Here is a 19,686-nt window from a genome sequence, read left to right on the forward strand (position 1 = left end):
GCAGGGCTCTGGGGTGGGGGGTGGCTGCCCCCAGCCGGCCTGGCTGGCCCCGGTGAGGACCTCGGCTGCTGCCGGGACCGTCCCGTCTCTCTCTGCTCCATCCTCATTCCATTAACTGCTTCCCCCCATCACCACCCCCCACATCCCACAGGCCTGCGAGCGAAGCTCTAACCGCCTCTCATCCTGTCTGGAGCGCTCCTCCGCCGCCCCCGCCAGGCCGACCGCCAAGAAGGTAGAGGGGGCGGGAAGGCAGCTGAGCACGTCTGGCCGGGGGGGCGGGGGGGCATTGTTCTTGCCCAGCTTCAGCTGATCCTCAGGCTCCTGGGATAGACGCTCACCCGCCCAGCTTCCGCCTGCTCCCCTGGAATGGACAGATGGGGGTGGGGAGAGGCCAGACCCCTGGGAGCTGGGAGGGGCGTGGGGTTTGGGGGGTCAGAGCCAGGGGCTGGGGGTCAGGAGGGGGAAGTGATGTAATGGCGAGAGCCAGAGTCCGATACTTTGCCCCCGTGTGGCGTTGGGCATGTCACGTCCCTGTCCCGTGCCTCAGTTTCCCCATCAGCAGCACCTAGCCACACCGGGGTGACCCGGGGCCCAAGTAACGAATGCCAAGGAGGCGCTTGGAGACCCTGCCTAGGCCTGGGCTGTGATCCCCACATGCCCGACACGTTCTTCAGAAGAGACGCGCCAAAACCTTCCCGAGACCCGGGGCTGGCTGAGCAGAGCGGGGATCCGGATCTGGATCCGGATCCGGGGGGGGAGAAAACTTCCGGCCAGGTTCCCTCTGGATCTTACTTTAACCAGCAGCTCAAAGCTCCAGCCTCTCGCACTCTCCATCCATCTTCTCCCTGGTGCCGCCCCCTCGGCATCAATTCCTCCCACGCGCCCTTCACTTTCCTCCATTGCCATGCCTGCGCCAGCCACTTCCTCTCCAGCCGCCTTCCGGCCCCTCGCCGCCGAGCCCGGGGAGCAAAATGCTGGTGCCTTTGCTCACTGGGTTCGTGGCCTCAGGCCGGCGGGGACGCAGCCACCGGGGAGCTCCTGCCAGTCCCGCTGGGGCCGGGTGAACGACCCGCCCAGGCAAGCGTCCGTGGGGAACGGGGCCAGGAGAACTGCCGGGCCTCGCCACGGGGCCGGACGCACTCACGCGCCAGGGCCCAGCACGTCCGTCCCCCGGGGCGAGTCGCCGGGGCGGCTGCAGGTGGTAGCGCGGAAGCAGCCGGAGCAGGAATCTGGCCGGATCTGGCCCCGGCCCAGTCCTGAATCGAAGGCTGGTCAGCTAAAGCGCCGCCGGCCGCGTGGCTGGGGGGCCGGTGCCCCGGTGGGCGGAGGCTGGCCCCGGAGGGGAGGGATGCTCGCCCAGCCCCTGCCTGGGTTCAATCCCCCGGGCGGCCTAGGGCACACGGAGCTTAGTCTCTCTGGGCCTCAGTTTCCCCACCCGCAGCGAGGGGTCACAGCCCTGGCCAGGTGATGGGGGCCGGATGAGCACCGCCGGCAGAGGGGTAAATTGGTGTAAATCCCCCTGCGTCGCCCCCTCAGCCGAGCCATGGGGGGAGGGGAAACGCTTGATGCCCTCGCCCAGAGACAAACCGCCCCCCCCCCAGCGTTAACCCCGCGGTGCCGCCGGCCGAGCCCCCGTGACCCACGTCTGCCTCTGCCCAGCTGCTGCACGAGGAGCTGGCCCTGCAGTGGGTGGTGAGCACCAGCAGCGTGCGCGAAGCTGTGCTGAGCCAGGCCTGGTTCTTCTTCCAGCTCATGGTGAGTGCCCGGGGCGGGGGAACCCCCGTGTCTCCCTCCCTGCCCCCCGGCAGCCCCACCAGAGCCACCCTTTGGCAAGGGACCAAGTGGGGGGGAAGGGGCTGGCCCAGACGCAGCGTCCCCTAGCCCACCAACCCCTCCCCCGTATAGCGCTGCACCGTCCTGCCCCCTGCCCTGCCCCCCCAACTCGTGAGCCCCCCCAAGTCTGGTCAGCCCGTCACCATCCCCCGGGGGGGGGGGAATTGGGGTCACCGGCCCTGGGCTCGTGGGGGGGAAGGAGGGAGGCTCAGCTCTGGCAGAAGGCGGCCGGTTCCCGGCACAGCCGAGCCGCTCGGGGGCTCCCCCCGGCCAGCGCGCGGGTGAAGAGCTCTGGTCCCGCCCGCAGGTGAAGAGCATGGCCCTGCACCTGCACCTGGCCGGCCAGCTGGAGGCGCCGCGCCGCCTGCGCTTCCCCAGCCGCTTCGTGGACGACGTGGCCGCCCTGGTGGGCTCCGTCAGCGCCGAGATCACCAGCCGCTACCAGAAGGTCAGTGCCCCCCCGGGGGGCCCGCCCGGTGCCCCCATCCCCCCCTGCTCAGCTCTGCCCCCGTCATCGCCAGCCCCCGTTACCCAGTGTTACCAGCCCACCCCGGGCAGCCTGGACCCCGTTAGCCCCGTGTCCACAGGAGCCGTACCCCACATGGGGAGCCAGCCCCCTCTCCCCCAGCGGGGCATAACTCCCCCTCCTCCCCCCCCGGCCTCGTCTCGCAGGACGCGGAGCTGGCGGAGCGGCTGAACGGCAGCCTGGCTTTCTTCCTGAACGACCTGCTCTCGCTGATGGACCGCGGCTTCGTCTTCGGCCTCATCCGCTCCTACTACAAGCAGGTGGGCGGGGCCGGGCCGGGCCGTCCAGTGGCTGGGAGTCCCACAGGCCCTTCAACCCTCCTGCTGGCGTCGGCCTCAGAACTGGACTGGGAGGGGTTGGATGTGCCACTGGGGGGATCGGGAAAGGGGGCAGGTGGGGGGGTCAGGAAAGGGGGCAGGTGGGGGGGGAATATGTCTGGGCTGGGGGGTTGGGAAAGGGGGCAGGTGTGGGGGTGGGTACGTCTGGGCTGGGGGGTCGGGAAAGGGGGCAGGTGGGGGGTGGATATGTCTGGGCTGGGGGGGTCAGGAAAGGGGGCAGGTGGGGGGTGGGTACGTCTGGGCTGGGGGGGTTGGGAAAGGGGGCAGGTGGGGGGTTGGGAAAGGGGGCAGGTGGGAGGCGGATACGTCTGGGCTGGGGAACAGGGCGGGGTGGGCCGGGCCGGGGGGACTAGCCGGTGAGTTGCCGTGCTGGGCTGTCCCGGGAGCCCGTCCCCCCCGTCACAGGCTGTGCCCCCCCCCAGATCAGTAACCGGCTGCCGAGCGCCCAGAACCCCCCCGCGCTGGTGGCGCTGCGCGTGGATTTCCTGCGCGTCGTCTGCAGCCACGAACACTACGTCAGCCTCAACCTGCCCTGGCGCAGCCCCTCGCCGCCCGCCTCCCCCTCGCCCTCCGTCTCCTCCGCCACCTCCCAGGTACCATGGGGGGGCCGGGACCCCTCCCCTCAGGGCTGTCTCCCGGTGGGGGGGGAGGGTCGCGGTCCCACAAGAAGGTCTCCCCAAGAGCGGAGGAGAATGGTTCTTGTGTCTTGGCCGAGGGGGCTGGGGTGTCCTAGCTGGGGACCGTGGGGGGGGGGGGGGGCGGGCGGATGAGGGGCCAGGCCTGGGGCAGTTGCAACTGGTGGCCAGGCGGTTCCCGCTCCCGGCACCGGCATCCCCATGGTCCTTCCCCCATTGCCACCCACCGCTGCCCCACACGCCCCCGGCTGATGTCTGCTTGCCCCTGCAGGGCTCGGCCTTCTCCAGCCCGGCGCAGGAGTCGCGCGTGGCCGGCATGTTTGAGCTCTCGGCTCCCTTCCGCCGGCAGCATTTCCTGGCGGGGCTGGTGCTGACGGAGCTGGCGCTCGTCCTGGAGCCGGATGCCGAGGGGTGAGTGCGGACCCCGGAGGGGGCAGTGGGCCTGGATACCGCCCCACCCCCACCCCCGAGATAGCGGGAGCTTCCCATGGGTGGAGGGGCCCCACCCCCACCCCCGAGATAGCGGGAGCTTCCCATGGGTGGAGGGGCCCTCAGGACGCCTGGGTTCTGTCCCTGGCTCAAGGAGGGGAGTGGGGTGCAGTGGTTAGAGCAGGACATTCTCAGGGCCGGGCCCCCTTTCATGCAGCCTCTTCCCCCCCCCCCCGCAGCGTTTTCTCCCTGCACAAGAAGGCCATCGGCGCCCTGCACAACTTGCTGTACAGCCACGACGCGGACGCCCGCTACACCGCCCCCGCCGCCCGCGCCCACGTGGCCCAGCTCTACCTGCCGCTCATCGGCATCGTCCTGGATGCCCTGCCGCAGCTCTACGACTTCACCGGTGCGTTGGGGGGGGGCAGGGACCCACGGGGGCAGCCCCCCACTGGAGCACACAGCAACGCCCAGTGCGGCCGCTCCGCTCTAACCACTACACCCCGCTTCCCTTCCCTGCCAGGGCCAGAACCGAGACGTCCAGGCTAACAGCCTCCATTCCAGCTCCCGCCCCATTTCCTCTGTCTAGGGTGCCCCCCAGGTTGGTTGGTGCCCCCGACACCCCGCTAGCCCTGCTCTCTCCCCCGCAGAGACCCACAGTTCGCGCGGGCGCCTGGGCGCCATGCTCGGGGACGAAGGAGACTCCAACAGCAGCACCATCAGCCAGTCCGTGGCCATGGCCATCGCCGGCGCCCCCCTGCCCCACGCCCCCCGGGCCAGCCCCTTCCAGCCGCCAGCAGCCGTGAGTAACCTCCGGGGGGGTGGAGGGGACCCTAGAGCCATCGGGGACATCTGAGGGACCCCAGTCGCTGGCAGCGGGGAGCGTCCGTCCTGGGGATCCCAGCCGGGGAGAGAACCGGGTGTCCTGGTGCCCAGAGCCGGGCGACCCCACGGGGGCTGGGTGGGGGACGGAGCGCTGAGTAGATGCCCTTTGAGCAGACGGGGACGGGGGTGAGGGCAGGGGGGTCCCTCCCCAGGATTGATCCTCGGCCCCCCCCCCGAATGTCACTGCGCCAGCCCCAGCCGTGTGAGCGAACCCCAGGGGCTGGGAATGGGGGGCCGTCGCTGGGGGGCAGCCCCCGGGCGGAGGAAAGTCCTTGAGCTGCGCCCCAGCCGGGCGGGGGGCGGGCGCTGACCCCGTCTCTCCCTGCAGCCCCCCCGCCCAGGCGCCACGCTGTCGGCCGAGGCGACCCGCGCCCTGCTGGCCTGCCTGCTGTGGGTGCTGAAGAACGGGGCCGCGGACGCCCTGCACGGCTGGTTCGCCGAGCTGCCCCCCCTGCACGTCGGCCGCCTCCTCGACCTGCTCTACCTCTGCGTGGCCTGCTTCGAGTACAAGGTGGGGCGGGGGGTTCCCAGACAGCTCCGAGCATCCGGGCCCCCTGTGCGCATGCCGGGGATGGGGGGGGCGTCTCCAATCCCCGCTGCCCCCACTCAGGCTGCTGGGGGCCCCTCCCGGCCCCCCCCCTCGAAGTCACAGGTACCCATGTTGGGGGGGGTCCGATTCCCATCAGCCTCTCCTCCCCCGGCTATCACAGCCCCCCCCCCCCCCCCCCAAGCGCTTAATCCGGCTCCCCCGGGGTAGACACCGCACGGCCGGACACCCCGGGAACCGTGCCCCCCTCCTGCCGGGCCTGCCTTGTTCTCACCCCCCCCTGTCTCCCCCCCACCCCGCAGGGCAGGAAAGCCTGGGAGCGCAGCAGCAGCCTGGCCTTCAAGAAGTCGCTGGACATGAAGGCGCGGCTGGAGGAGGCGATTCTGGGCACGGTCGGGGCCCGCCAGGAGATGGTGCGGCGCAGCAGGGGTGAGCGGCGCCCGGGGGGGGAGGGGGAGACACAATGGCCTGTCACACCGCCCTGCCAGTACAAGAGCCGCCCCCCCCTGCCCCACTCCCTGCCCGGTGGGAGACCCGTGGCCTCCGCGTCTTCTCACGGGGGGAGTTGGGGGGTGTCGTGGTGCCAGCACCAGCTCACACTCGGGTGCCAGGGCTGGGCACCGGCCATTTCCCGCAGCCCCTGCAGCTCCCCCCTGCCCCCCCGGCCATACAGCGCCTGACACACACCCCTTTCCTGCAGAGCGCAGCCCCCTGGGGGGCCAGGAGAGTGTTCGCTGGAGGAAGAACCTCACCCAGTGGCGCCAGAACTCGGACAAGGTGGACAAGTACGTGTGCTGCTGCGCCGGGGGGCGCTGGGCTGGGAGGGGGCACCGGGGGAGCGACGCCGGGCTGGGGGCTGGGCGTGGGGGAGCGACGCCGGGCTGGGGGCTGGGCGTGGGGGAGCGACGCCGGGCTGGGGGGGGCGCCGGGGGGACGCTCCCAGCCCCCCTGAGGCTGTGCTCTGCCCGCAGGAGCAAGGAGGAGGTGGAGGCGGAGGCGCTGGTGGAGGGGAACATGGCGACCGAGGCCAACCTGGTGGTGCTGGACACGCTGGAGATCATCGTCCAGGTGGGGGCAGGGCGGGGTGACCCCCTCCCCACCCAGCGCGGCCCCCTCCCCCAGCCAAGCCACCCCCTGCCGCTGAGCAGCCCCCCCCCCCCCGGCGAGCTGGGGACAGGACCCAGGAGTCCTGGCTCCCCGCTTTAACCACTGGACCCCGCTGTCACCCGGCCGTGCCTAGGGCAGGTTCTCCCAGCGCTGCAGTTCACCAACCAGCCCCACCCCGCGGTGCGGGCCCCCCCCGTCCCCGGGCATCCAGGAGCTACAAGGGAACAACCTCCCAGCCCCTCGCCTGCATTTCAGCCGCTGGACGTGATTCAAACTCTGCCCTTCACCGAAACGTTCGCCCGGCCCCAGCAGCTCAGCCCCGGGGCCAGAGCAAGGGGGGTTTGGGCCTTACCCCGGGTCCCGCGCTGCCGGCTGCTCCCTCCGTACCTGACGGAGGCTCCTTATACATGGATGAGGCGGACGCTGGCCGGTCAGAGTGACCCGGTGCAGACAAGTGGCATGAGTCCGTCTGTGTCGGGTTCTCGGCGGAACCGGGGGCTTCGCAGGCTCGTCTCAGTCCCGGTTTGCGTCACCGCTGCAGCTGCATTCTAGCGGATCCGGAGCTGGGAGGCAGGAATGACGCCACGAGGGGGCTGGCGCAGCTGCCTCGTGTGTCCCTTTGCCACGTGGCTTGTCCCAAACCCAGCCACGCGGGCTGCGAAAGCCTCCGTGTCCCCGGGGTGCTCTCGCTGCCTGCGTGTTCCCTTGATGGGCCGTTGAGCAGGGTCAGGTCTGCTGCCGTCCCGGCCGCGGCATCCCCCAGAAACGTGGCACACGCATGACTGTCATTTCGCAGTATTATGAACGGTCATTCATGTTCCACCCCGCGTCACCCACCCTCCCCTCCCAGAGCCAGAGTCCTGGCTCCCAGCCCCCTGCTCTGACCACTAGACCCCACTCCCCGCCCAGAGCTGGGATAGGACCCAGGAGGCCTGGCTCCCTGCAAGCATTGGGGTCTCGTTTCCCCCGGAGTCTCGGCTCTCGGCCGCACGCCTCCCTCCCTCACGGCCCCTGGTTCCCTGCAGACGGTGCTGCTGGCGGAGGCCCGGGAGAGCGTGCTGGACGGGGTGCTGCGGGTGCTCCTGCACGGCATGGCCTGCGCGCCCAGCGCCCTCTTCCTGCAGCACTGCTTCGCGTCCCAGCGGGCGCTGGTGAGCAAGGTGAGTGGGCTTCCCCCCGCGCGGGTCCCCGGGCAGGGCCGGGCTCCGCCGCCTGCTAGTGGCCACGCTCCGGAGCTGGAGGTATCGGCTGGTCTGACCAGGGGTGGTAAATCCGGGGGTCCCGAGTTCGATGGCCTGCCCCCTGCTCGGCCCAGTGGGGTGATTCTGACGGGGCCTGGGCTGGCGCGGGGCGACCGTGCCAAGCGGGTGAAGGGCCCTGTGTGCCCGTCTGGGGCCCCAGGGGCTGGAGATCGGCGCCCAGGGGTTATGGATTTGACTGGGCCCATCCCACGGGCGGCTGGGGCTCTGGGAGCGAGAGGGTGAAGCCAGGAACAGAAGCCAATCCCTGGGGTCCAGCTGCTGGAACCCGCAAGCCAGGCGAGAGCCCAGGGGTCCTGGCTTCCAGCCCCCCCTGATCTAACCACCAGACCCCAGACCCCTCCAGTGCCTGGCGAGGACCCAGGAGTCCTGGCGCCCAGGGGGTGGCTCCCTGGGCTGCGCTAACCCTCTCCCCGCCGGCGCAGTTCCCGGAGATGCTGTTCGAGGAGGACACGGAGCTGTGCGCCGACCTGTGCCTGCGGCTCCTGCGGCACTGCAGCAGCCGGGTGGCTGCCATCCGCGCCCACGCCAGCGCCTCGCTCTACCTGCTCATGCGCCAGAACTTCGAGATCGGCCACGTGAGTGCACGGCGCCCGCGGGGCAGGGACGCCCTCCGCTCGCTGCCATGCAGCTGGCTCTGGGGTGGAGCGCAGCGGTTGGAGGGGACGGTGGGACCACGGGGCCAGCTCCTTTGCAAGCACCATGAGGCTGTAATGTCTGCGCAGGTGGCAGATCCGGGGGGAGGGTTATTGGGGGGCTCCAGGTATGGGACCCCCCCTGCTCACACCCAGGGCTCGCTCCTGCCATGGCGGGGAACGCGGGCACAGTCAGCGGGATTCCAGCTTAGGGCCATCCAGGCATCCGCTGCCCTCACCCTCCGTGCCAGGAGCAGGACACCCCGGTGCCCAAAGCAGCAGGGGGCGCGGCGGGTTCCTGGTTCAGCGTCCCCCGTCCTCGTCCTGCAGAACTTTGCCCGGGTGAAGATGCAGGTGACCATGTCGCTGTCCTCGCTGGTCGGGACGTCGCCGAGCTTCAACGAGGAGCATCTGCGGCGCTCGCTCAAAACCATCCTGACCTACGCCGAGGAGGACGCGGGGCCGCGGGACAGCACCTTCGCCGAGCAGGTGCCGCGGGGGCCCTTCGGGCAGCAGCTTTGCCAAGGGGGGCGGGGGGGACCTGCCCTGGCTGGGGGGTGCTGGCTGCGCCCCCGTCGCTGAGCGGGTACCGGGGGGGTGGCAGGGGGCATCCGGGGCCCGTCCCCATGGGGAGAGGGGGAACGTTTGAACCTGGGAGACTCCAGCCCCTCGTTCCGCCCCCCAGGTGCAGGACCTCGTCTTCAACCTGCACATGATCCTCACCGACACCGTCAAGATGAAGGAGCATCAGGAGGATCCTGAGATGCTGATAGACTTGATGTACAGGTGAGTCCCCGCCGCGCCCCCCACAGCCCCTCCGACCAGCCACGCCCCCCGCCCGTCATGTTCATGGCCCTGCCCTCCTCCACTGCCCCCCCATCCACTGCCCAGCTTTATACAGCTTCGCCCCCCGCTGGCAGTGGTACTTCCCGTTAGAGACGTGGGGGGCTGAGCAGAGAGGGGAGACTTGCCGCCAGATAACGCAGTGGGTCTGTGGCTGAGCCGGGGAGAGAACCCAGGAGTCCTGGCTCCTAGACCCCCCCTGGCTCTAACCACTAGACCCCGCTCCCCTCCCCCAGCCCAGAGAGAAGCCAGGCATCCTGGCTCCCAGCCCTCTCTCTCCCGCAGGATTGCCAAGGGCTACCAGAACTCCCCGGACCTGCGGCTGACCTGGCTGCAGAACATGGCGGCCAAGCACTCCTCGCAGGGGAACCAGGCCGAGGCGGCACAGTGCCTGGTGCACGCGGCCGCGCTGGTGGCCGAGTACCTCAGCATGCTGGAGGACTGCCGCCACCTGCCCGTGGGCTGCGTCTCCTTCCAGGTGAGCGGGGAGGGCGCCCCCCGGCGCATCCAGGGCCAGCCCTGGCCTCGGCGGGGGGAGATCGGGGACGGGGCCCCTCGGATACAGACCAGCGAATCCCCCATCGCCCCGTGAGGGGGAAAGGGAGAGAACCCAGGAGTCCTGGCGTCCAGCCCCCAGTGCTCTGACCACTAGACACTGCTGCCTTCGCAGAGCCAGGGAGAGAACCCAGGAGTCCTGGCTCCCAGCCCCCCTGCTGTAACCACTAGACCCGCTTGCCTCTGGCGTACCCGGGCAGGTGTGCGTGCTGCCCCGCCTGCCGATGGGGAGCGGGGCAGGGGTCTCTCGGCCCCTCTCACGGCACGTCTCCGGCAGGGCATCTCGTCCAACGTGCTGGAGGAGTCGGCCGTCTCCGACGACGTGCTGGCCCCCGACGAAGAGGGGATCTGCTCCGGGAAGTTCTTCACCGAGCTGGGGCTGGTGGGGCTCCTGGAGCAGGCGGCGACCTTCTTCACCATGGTGAGCGCCTGGGTAACGGCCCTACTGCCGCCGCCGGCCGAGGGAGGGAGATAGAGCAGCCCCGAGGCCGCCCCTATTGAGGCCTGGAGCCGGAGAGAGTCCGAGGGGGCCGGGCACATGGGGAGGGTGGGAATCGGGGAGTGGGGCGGCGAAGGGAGCAACAGGGGGCGTTGGGAGGGGGTGTCTGGGCCTGGGGGAGCCGGGCAGGGGGCAGCGATCCCTGTGCCCCCCGTCTCACGCCCTCCCCCCCCAGGGCGGGCTGTACGAGGCGGTGAACCAGGTCTACAAGATCCTCATCCCCATCCACGAGGCCAACCGGGAGTTCAAGAAGCTGGCGGCGCTGCACGGCAACCTGCAGGAGGCCTTCAGCCGCATCACCAGCCAGGTGGGCGCCGCCGTGGGCCAGGCCGGGGGGACCCGGCGAGGGGCGGCTGAGAGCCCGGACTCCTGGGTTCTACCCCCAGCTCTGGGGGGGGGAGGGGAGGGGGATCTGCGTCCTTGGGCAGGTCCCTTCCCGACCCTGCCTCAGTTTCCCCCTCTGCACCGTGGGGTGACCCCGGCGAGCCTGCTCGTCTAAGGCAGAGTGCCCCCTTGTGGCAGACGTGCGGATTGCAGGGAAGCGGGGACACCCCCCCCCCCCGAGTCCCACTGAACTTGGGGGCAGGTGACCGGCGGGCAGCCACGGGCGTGGGTGGCACCGGGGCCAGCTGGGGAGCTGGGCCGGGGATGCTCCGGATCCCCCGGGGTGGGTTGCAGAGCATGGTCGGGGGCAGCGTTTCCGGGCGGTCAGGGCCTCGCCCCCCCCCAGCCAGGTGTGCAACGCCCCGGGGGGGGGGTGTGAGGGGCGTGTGTCAGGCCCCGATGCGGGCGTGGCCGCCGGACTGCGCCGTGGGGGTCCCGATGTGGCCATTGACGTGCTCTCTCTCCTGCTCTCTCCCCGCCCCCTTCTCCGCCCGGCCCGTCCCGGCCCGTCCCGGCAGAGCGTTGGCTGGGAGGTAGGACACGTGTGTTTCTTTGCTTTCGAAGGGGTGTGCACGGGTGTGCGTGTGCCTCCCCCCCACCGCCCCATGCATGGTCCGGGCTGCCTGGCGTCTCCTTCTAACCCTGTCCCTCGCGGGGAGGGGAGTGGGGCCTAGTGGTTAGAGCAGGGGGGGGCTGGGAGGCCGGACGCCTGGGTCCTCTGCCCGGCTCTGGGAGGGGGGTGGGAACTAGTGGTTAGTGGCCCCCCTCTCCCTGCTGCACGCGACCTTGGACGGGGGCGTTTGCCCTGGGCGTGAAGTGATGAGTTTGCAGGTCTCAGCTCCCAGGCTGGGGGGAGGCGGGGGCAGGATAGCCCTGGCTGGGAAGAGCTGTGGGTCCGGGGATGGGGTCCAGCTCCCCTGCCCCAGAGCACTGGCCCCCTTCTGCCCAGCGGTGAGCCTGCTGACCTTTCACCTCCGGGGGGGCAGCGCCTCAGGGGGCAATGGGGGCTGCACGGCGGATGTGGCTTCAGCGGTACAGCGGGGGGGGCAGTCCGTCCCCGCCCCCCAGCACCACGCCGGGAGCCGACTGCTAACCGCTGCTAACCTGCTTCTCCTTTTCTCTCCCTGCCCGCCGGTCCTGCCCGCTGCCGGTCCCCGCCTCGATGCTGCGGTAAGTCACCCATGGGGGGGGGCCCAGGCCGTCCCCCCCCCGAGCTGCGGGAACGGGGAGGAGCCCAGGGGGCTGGGGGCTGAGCAGGGGGCCTGAGGGGGAAGGGGACTCTCCACTCAGCAGGGACGGAGCGAGAGGGTGCACTGGGGGGCAGGGAGTTTGGGGGGGCCGGGAACATGCTGGGGGATTCTGGGGGGCCAGCGGGGACTCGGGGGGGAGGCAAGTTTTGGGGGTTCAGGATTGTGCTGGGGATTCGGGGGGAGGGGGGTCAGGTGGGAGGCGACACAGCCATAGCAGCCGAGTGCCAGGGCGGGGGCCGTTCCCCAGTGGCCCCCCCCAGCCTGGCGGCATCTCTTGTGTCCAGTCCCAGATCCGAGAGGGGACTAGTGGTTAGAGCGGGAGGGAGCCAGGACGCCTGGGTTCTGTCCCCAGCTCTGGGAGGGGACGTGGGGTCTAGTGGTTAGATCCCTCCCAGAGCTGGGCACAGAACCCAGGCGTCCTGCTGTAACCATTGGGCCCCGCTCCCCTCTGCAGGCCCCCCCGCTCCATCCCTAGCCAGGAACCGTCAGGCTGGTCCCAGGCTCTCCTAGGGCAGGTCCGGGACGGGTCTCCCTGGGGCAGGGGTGGGGGATGGGAGACCCCCAAGGGCAGCCTGACGGAGTGGGGCGGGGGCTCTCCCCCGCCAGTCACTGCTGGGCGCTAGGGGGCACTGTGCTGCAGGGGCCGGGGGGGTGCTTAGGGGGCGCGCTCTCCTGCCCCCAAGCCGTTGCTGTGTCAAGCTGCTGCGCCGCACCCCAGAGGTGGCTGCACCGAAGGGAGGGCAGAGGCCCATGAGGCGCTCCCCTGACCCCGCCGGGACCTGCCCTCCCAGCAGCCTGGCCCCCCCGGGCTCACCAGCCCCCCTCTGCCCCCAGCCCCCAGCGCATGTTCGGGACGTATTTCCGGGTCGGATTCTACGGCAGCAAATTCGGGGACCTGGACGAGCAGGAGTTTGTGTACAAAGAGCCGTCCATCACCAAGCTGGCCGAGATCTCCCACCGGCTGGAGGTCAGGGGGGCGGGGGCCCCGGCGGGGATGTGGGGAGGGCAGGGACCCCCGGGCTGGGCTCGCAGGGGCTGCGGGGGGAGCACGGGGCGGAGGAGGTGGTCCCTGCTCTCCCTCTTCGGCCTCCGGGGCAGCGGTGGGACTGATCCCGCTGCGGGAGGCCTCGTCTGGGCTGGCGCGGGGCGTCCGGGGGCTGGTTCTGCCCCTCCCACCACCCCCCAGCTCTCCGTGGGGCAGGCACTGGGGAGTCGCGCTCACGCCTGGCCTGGTGCTCTGGGTTTTGGCAGCTCAGTAACTGCCCTGCGGCCCCCCCCCCGCCATGGCTCCCCGATCCCGAGGAGCTAGGGCGCCCGTGCCCCTTCTGCCCCTCGCTGGGGTCTCTGGGCACCCAAACGAATCCTTGCTGCGGCTCTGCCGCTGGGGGGCTGGAGACCCCTCGACAGGTGCAGGCCCCCGGGGGGCCGGTCGGGCTCCGTGGTCCCTGCACAACCAGCCAAGGTGGCCCGTGGGACCCGTGGCTGTTCTGGGGCCGCCCCACGAGGCTGCCTGGCTGGAGACTGGCCAGTTGCAAGCCCAGCCCCGCCCCACGGACCGGTGCCTCCCCCCCCAGGAGTTCTACAGCGAGCGCTTCGGGGACGACTGGGTGGAGATCATCAAGGACTCCAACCCCGTGGACAAAGCCAGGCTGGATCCCCACAAGGTAAAGCCGGGGGTAAGATCGCCCCCTCCCCCTGCCCCACGGAGCTCCCAGGAGGCAGGAGGGGAAACTGAGGCACGGAGTGGGAAAAGGACACACCCAGTCTCCCCCAGCTTTGGGTCCATGGGGGAGGGCGGCGTGGGCCCGGGCGCTCCTGGCGTGGGGCTCACTGGGCGGTGGGGGGGGGCTGATCCCCAGCTGTGCCCCCCCTCATTGCCCCTCCCCCCCAGGCCTACATCCAGCTGACTTACGTGGAGCCCTTCTTCGACACCTACGAGCTGAAGGAGCGGGTCACCTACTTCGAGAAGAACTACGACCTGCGCACCTTCCTCTTCTGCACCCCCTTCACGCGGGACGGGCGGGCGCACGGCGACCTGAGCGAGCAGCGCAAGCGCAAGACGCTGCTCACCACCTCGCACGCCTTCCCCTACATCAAAACCCGCCTCCCCGTCGTCCACAAGGAGGAGGTGCCCGGGGGGGGGGGGCAGCGTCCCCATTCCGCACCCCCCAGTTCAGCTCTGCGGGGGGCTGAGGGTCCAGGGGCACCAAGCTGACACCCCCCCCCCCCGTGTCCCCAGATCATCCTCACCCCCATCGAGGTGGCCATCGAGGACATGCAGAAGAAGACGCAGGAACTGGCCTTCGCCACCCACCAGGACCCGGCCGACGCCAAGATGCTGCAGATGGTGCTGCAGGGCTGCGTGGGCACCACCGTCAACCAGGTCTGGCCGGGCCGCGGCCCCCGGCGGGTCACCGGCCTCACGCACTGGGCCCGGGCTGGGCCCGGATCCTTCCCCGCCCCCGCTGGGCCTGCCCTGTGACCGCCCCCCCGGGGCAGCGTTGGCCGTCCTGCCGGGCGTCGAGTCGCGCCGAGCAGGAGTGAGGGGCATGGGCGGAGCTGGGGGGGCAGCCCAGGGTTGGGGTGGCAGGGGCTGCGGGTGAGGGGCACCAGCGGGGGGGAGGGGGAGGGTGCGGATCCCTCCCGCCGGGGTTGGGGTGCCGAGTGTGGGGGTGTCTCCGCGGGGGCTGACCCGCCCCCCCCCCCGTTCCCAGGGCCCGCTGGAGGTGGCCCAGGTGTTCCTGGCCGAGATCCCGGACGACCCCAAACTCTACCGGCACCACAACAAGCTGCGACTCTGCTTCAGGGACTTCACCAAACGGTATCTGCCCCCCCCTCGACCCCCCCACCACACCCCACTGCCCCCCAGCCCCCCACGTCACGCTCCCACACGCCTCAGACAGGCTGGGGTACCCGGCTGTCCTGGGCCCTGGGCTCAGAGCTGCCTCACGGGGGCAGGAGAAGGGGGGCTGGGTCCTGGCACCTCCCAGCCCCCAACAGATTTGGCAGGGGGGCTTCCCCGTGGGGAGACGGGAGTCCCCTTCCCTCTGCCCCCAGCATTGTGTCCGGCACTCAGCTGGGGTGAAGCAATGCATTCTGGGATCCCCAGCCCCAGTGACCCCGTTGGTTCCAGGTGTGAGGACGCCCTGCGTAAGAACAAGGCGCTGATCGGGCCGGACCAGCGGGAGTATCACCGGGAGCTGGAGCGGAACTACGAGCGCCTGCGGGAGTCCCTGCAGCCCCTGCTCAGCCGCAGGATCCCCCAGCTGTACGCCCGCCTCCTCCCGCGCGCCACGCACCGGTGAGCCCTGCCCCGGCCACAGGGAGAGACAGACCCTGCCCCGGCTCGTTTCCAGCCTGAATGGAGAAAGGAGAAACTGAGGCACAGAGGGGAAGGGACTTGCCCGGGGTCATGCAGAGAATCTTTGGCACAGCCAGGAATGGGACCTAGGAGTCCTGGCTCCCAACCCCCTGCTCTAACCACTAGCCCCCACTCCCCGAGCTGGGGATAGAACCCAGGCGTCCTGGCTCCTTGGTCTAACCACTAGACCCCACTGCCCCCCAGGATGGATAGAATCCAGGACTCCTGGCTCCCAACCCCCTGCTCTAACCACTAGACCCCACTCCCCGAGCTGGGACTCCAGGGTAGGGCTGTTCTCTGGGGTCTCTCCAGACCCTGCAGTTGACGGGGTCCGTCCCCCCCCCACCAGGGAGGGGCTGGGTTTGCACCACGTGTTAATTTCACCCGTTGGATTAATTGGAGGCTTTTGGCCCGTCCGTGTCCGTCCCTCCCCCCCCGAACAGGTCCAGTCTGCACAAGCCGGAGTCCTAGGAGGAGGCAGCCGGATCCGCTCTTCCAGCCCGGCCCTGTGGGGGGCGTCCCCACCTCGCATCCTGTCGGGGCCTGCCCCCCCCCAGACCCCAGAGTGCCTTGCTGAGCCCCGGATCAGAACCTGCCTTTCCCCCAGCCCCAGCGGGGCGACCACGCGACCCGGTCAAACACTCAGCGTCTGTTCTCCGCCCCCAGCTGGCCAGGGCTGGGTGCCTGGCGTCTTTCCCGCGGCCTGTGCCCGGTGCTGTGGGCGGGCACGCAGGATATGGCCTCCTTAGCCGGGGTGGAGGCCGGATGGCCCCGATCCTGCCCCCCTAACGTGGACCAAAGCCACGCCAGCTGCCCCGGCGCGTCTCCCCCTGCGGATCCCGGGGACGCGGCATCACGTGGCAAAGGGCCCGGCTGGCTGGTTCCTGGGGCTCGGGAAGGGGGCAGGCGCTGCCCCCCAGTGCTGGGAATGGAGCCCAGGAGTCCTGCCGGCCAAGCCCCCCTCCCCCCACCCCGGGCAGCTGGGTCCCCCCCCTCTTCTCTCGCTGCACTTGTGCCTGGGGTCCTGCCACCTCCCCCCACCCCCCTGGGGTGCAGAGCGACTCCTGCCCAGCAGTGTTAGCCTGGGGGGGGGGGATCGAGACACAGCCTCTGCCCCATCCCTCTGCGGGGGGGGGGAGGGCACGGCAGGAGCCTTCCAACCCCCCACGTGCCTTGGCTCGCGCTGGAGGGTGAAGGGGGGGGCCGGGGGCCCAGCTGACCCCCCCCATGTTTCTTTTCTCACGCTGAGGAAACCACCTACCCAGCAGCCAGTTCTACCCGGGGGGGGGTAGGGTCTAGCTGTGGGCTCTGCCCCCCCCTCGACTCCAGTGGATGTGGGACCGGGCGGGGGAGTGGAGTCCAAACTGTTCCTGCCCCCCCCCCACTGCAGCTAAGGGGCTGCCCTGCTGCTGTGACCCCCCCCATCCTCTTCCCTGGCCGAGCCCCCAGCCTTAACCCCATGCTGGGAATTCCTCCCTCTGATGCCAGGCAGGGGAGAGGAACCAACCCCCCCCCAGATCCAGAGAGCCCCCCCAGTGCAGCCACTTCAGGTGCGGCTCCTGCCTTCCTGTGTCCCGTCCCCCCCCCGCCCTCACACACAGTGTGCCCCCCCCAGCTCGTGTTTGTGCCCCCACTCGTGTCCAGCCGGGGCCATGGCGCCGCTGGGGCCTTTATTTATAAAGTGATTTAACAATAAAACCAAAAACCTTTTGATTCTTTGCATGCCGGGAGCCGAGTCTGGTCTGTGTTTCCAGGGGCCGGCCGAGAGCAGGGGCCTGGAGCGGGGGGGGGGGACGCCATGCAGACCTTCCCCCCCACACACAATCCCCTGCACAGACCCTGGCCTGAGGAGCTCACCCTCACCCAGGCTTTGGAGGGGAAACTGAGGCACAGGGAGGGGCAGGGACGTTTCGATGTCACCCAGCAAGCCAAGGGCAGAGCTGGCCCCCCCCGGTCGCAGCTGGTTTTGCTGAAGGTCCCCGACCCACCGTTTTGCAACCTGTGGCATCTACTCTGGCCAGGCCCCAGGGGCTGCCCGGCTGCAGCCCTTACGCCTCTTTCGGGGGTGGAAATGCCCCTAGGGCAGGGCCTGGTGTGGCGGGGGGGGGGGCAGCTGTTCCGGGTCTGTCTCCTGAGCCTGCCCCCGGCTGCTTGGGCAGGAACGGGGGGGGGGGGGGGGGGCCCCCAAAGGCACCAGCGGGGCTGGAAATACCTTAGTTACTGTCAGATCTTCTGTGGCACCGGGAATGGGGGGCCCCCCTTGCGCCAGGTGCTGCACGGACACACAGCGAGACCGTCCCGACCCCACAGCGCTCCCAGTCCGGGCAGGCCCGGGGGGGGCTTGCCTAAGGCTGGTACTGGGGCAAGAACCCAGGCGTCCTGGCCCGTGCAGCTGGGCTTTGGCCAGGCAGCGGGCGGGACCCGGGTACGGGGGGTGAGAGGTGAGGCCGCCTGTGACTGGCCCCAGCTGGCGGGGGCCCAGCAGGCCGTGGGGAGAAGGAGAAGAGGCAAGTCGCTGGGTCTGGCTGGGCCTGTGTCCCATCTGGGGGGGCGGGGGGGGGTTATTATCCTGCCCTAGGGCTGTGGGTGGATAAAGCCCTCGCTGCTGCGGGGCGACGGGCCGGGCACAAGCTGCCGAAACGAACCAAGGCCGGAGGCTGGCAGGGGGCTGCAGACTGGGCGCCGTGGGGCACAAGAGATAAAAAAGCGTCCCTCTGCCAGCCCCCGTTTGCTCCCCCCTGCACCCTCCCCCCCCCGAGGCCTTCTTCTGGCCGGGGGGCGGGGGGGGAGCGATTCTGCAGGGGCAGCCGTGGACTCGCTTGTCTTCAGCAGGGCTGGGCTGGAGCTGCCTGATGCTGAGATGGGGGGGCCCCGTTGTGCCAGGCGCTGTACAAAGCCCGGCTGAGATCAGGGCCCCGTTGTGCCAGGCGCTGTACAAAGCCCGGCTGAGATCAGGGCCCCGTTGTGCCAGGCGCTGCACAGATCCAGACACGCCGCGTGCAGGCTGACTAGCCAGAGAGCCGCACCGAGAGCTGACCTCGCCTGCCCCCCGTGGGGCAGGGGCAGACCCCACCTCTCCCAGGACAGTCCCCAGGGCCAGCCGTGCAGGAGCTGCCCTGCCACAGGGGCTGCGGGGGGGACTCCCGGCTGCAGGATCAGGCCTGACATTTGCGAACAGCCTCTCGTGGCTGGGGGGGGGGGGAGCCTGCCGTGGGTCAGGGGCCAGCCGAGCGCTGGGGAAGTTGGGGGCGACCCAGGCCCAGCTGGGTCCTGTTCCCCCCTCTGCCACTGACTCGCTGGGGGCCTGGAGCAGGGCGGCGGCTCATTAGCCGCTTTGTCTGGAAGCTCTTTGGGGCAGGGCCTGTCTCCGGTCCGGGCAATGCCGGGTGTGATGGGGGGGGCCCTGTTGGCCAGGGTCTAGGCAGCGCCCGGCCGGGCCCCGGCCTGGGCCGAGCTCCACCCCTGCAGGCCTGAGACACGTCATTATCACTAGCCACAAACTCTGCGGCTCCGAGCAAAAATGCACCAAGAGCTGGAAAAAGCAGCTAAATTAGAACCAGGCCAGCGGGCGGGAGCCGGTCACCAGCCGGCAGCGCGGAATTAACTCCTGCCAGGCCGTGTTCCCGGCGCCTGGAGCCCGCCCCGCCGCAGGCCGGGCCGGGGGGGCACCCATGAAGCGGGGAAGCCCCTGGGCGGGGATGGGCTCTTTGTTCCGTATCTCGGCCCAGCACTGCGGGGGGCCAGGCCCGGCTGGAGCACCGGGGGGCTACCATCGTACGCCTCAAATAACGTACAGCGCCGAGCGCAGGGGGGGGCCTGGTCTGTGGCTGGGGTGCCTGGATGCTACCATAATACACCTAATACATGCCACCCGCTGTGCTGATGGAGGTTCTAGACGGGACCTCATTCCCCACGGATTTCTCTGTGATGTAGCCAGCCGGGCAGGGGACTCGGCCGGCCCAGCCCTGCCCCCAGACGGCCAGGAAGTCACCGTCCTTCCCGGGCCGAGCCCAGAGACACCCCCGCTTTGCGCTGAGCTGCAGCCTCCCCCCCCCGCTCCCGGTCCTGCCCAGCCCGGCCCGGCCCGGCTCGGCTCGCCTCGGGCTGGGCTCAGCATCTCGCCCGCCGGATCGGGCCCCCTCCCAGGCGCTGCGGCCCCTTTTAGCGGGGGCGGGGTGTGTCCCGGGGAGGGGCCGGGGGGGGCGGGACCGAAGCTGCCCCGGGGAGCTGGGCAGGGCCGGGCCGGAGTCGCGTTCAGAGCCCGGAGCCTCTGCCGGGGAGACCCGGGACCTGGCAGCGGGACGAGGTACCGGCCGCTCCGGCTTCGCTCCCTGCGGCCGATCTTGGCGGGGACCCCCGGGGGGCGCGGCCGTTCTCGGCGGGTTCGGTGCCAGGCCGGGGAGGCTCTGGCAGGCGCCTCGTCGAGGGTGCGGGGGGGAACCGGAGTGAGCCCGCTTTCCGTGCGGGGGGGAACCGGAGTGAATCCGCTTTCCGTGCGGGGAACGTGGCGCAGTTTCGCCCCCTGTTCACGGGCCCCCTTCCCAAAAAGCGACGCGCCTCCGCCCCGCGCCGCTTCTCCTCCGTCCCTTGACGCCTTTCT

General features: G+C 70.5%; 1 protein-coding gene across 4 annotated transcripts in view; it reads left to right on the forward strand.

Moving 5' to 3' along the window:
- DOCK6 (dedicator of cytokinesis 6) overlaps window positions 1-16,256 on the forward strand; it is a 40,146-nt gene extending 23,890 nt beyond the window's left edge. Inside the window, exons 24-50 of one of the 4 annotated variants that reach the window (XM_067560540.1) lie at window positions 152-232; window positions 1,660-1,755; window positions 2,141-2,281; window positions 2,506-2,619; window positions 3,120-3,290; window positions 3,604-3,743; window positions 4,001-4,170; window positions 4,412-4,563; window positions 4,975-5,157; window positions 5,496-5,622; window positions 5,894-5,978; window positions 6,165-6,261; window positions 7,326-7,460; window positions 7,985-8,137; window positions 8,525-8,683; window positions 8,880-8,980; window positions 9,323-9,515; window positions 9,870-10,013; window positions 10,267-10,398; window positions 10,994-11,008; window positions 12,567-12,692; window positions 13,300-13,389; window positions 13,617-13,853; window positions 13,965-14,108; window positions 14,440-14,546; window positions 14,859-15,026; window positions 15,530-16,256. In XM_067560540.1, the coding sequence (XP_067416641.1) occupies window positions 152-232; window positions 1,660-1,755; window positions 2,141-2,281; window positions 2,506-2,619; window positions 3,120-3,290; window positions 3,604-3,743; window positions 4,001-4,170; window positions 4,412-4,563; window positions 4,975-5,157; window positions 5,496-5,622; window positions 5,894-5,978; window positions 6,165-6,261; window positions 7,326-7,460; window positions 7,985-8,137; window positions 8,525-8,683; window positions 8,880-8,980; window positions 9,323-9,515; window positions 9,870-10,013; window positions 10,267-10,398; window positions 10,994-11,008; window positions 12,567-12,692; window positions 13,300-13,389; window positions 13,617-13,853; window positions 13,965-14,108; window positions 14,440-14,546; window positions 14,859-15,026; window positions 15,530-15,557 (3,489 nt within the window). In that variant the 3' untranslated portion in view covers window positions 15,558-16,256. The remainder of the gene's footprint in view (window positions 1-151; window positions 233-1,659; window positions 1,756-2,140; window positions 2,282-2,505; window positions 2,620-3,119; window positions 3,291-3,603; window positions 3,744-4,000; window positions 4,171-4,411; window positions 4,564-4,974; window positions 5,158-5,495; window positions 5,623-5,893; window positions 5,979-6,164; window positions 6,262-7,325; window positions 7,461-7,984; window positions 8,138-8,524; window positions 8,684-8,879; window positions 8,981-9,322; window positions 9,516-9,869; window positions 10,014-10,266; window positions 10,399-10,993; window positions 11,009-12,566; window positions 12,693-13,299; window positions 13,390-13,616; window positions 13,854-13,964; window positions 14,109-14,439; window positions 14,547-14,858; window positions 15,027-15,529) is intronic. The other 3 variants (XM_067560541.1, XM_067560544.1, XM_067560542.1) reach the window with 3 other exon arrangements.
- Window positions 16,257-19,686: the final 3,430 nt, after the last annotated feature.

This window comes from Emydura macquarii, unplaced genomic scaffold (assembly GCF_026122565.2).
Source record: "Emydura macquarii macquarii isolate MOO-44397 ecotype Brisbane River unplaced genomic scaffold, CSIRO-AGI_Emac_v2 contig_2292, whole genome shotgun sequence".
NCBI classification, from domain to species: domain Eukaryota; kingdom Metazoa; phylum Chordata; order Testudines; family Chelidae; genus Emydura; species Emydura macquarii.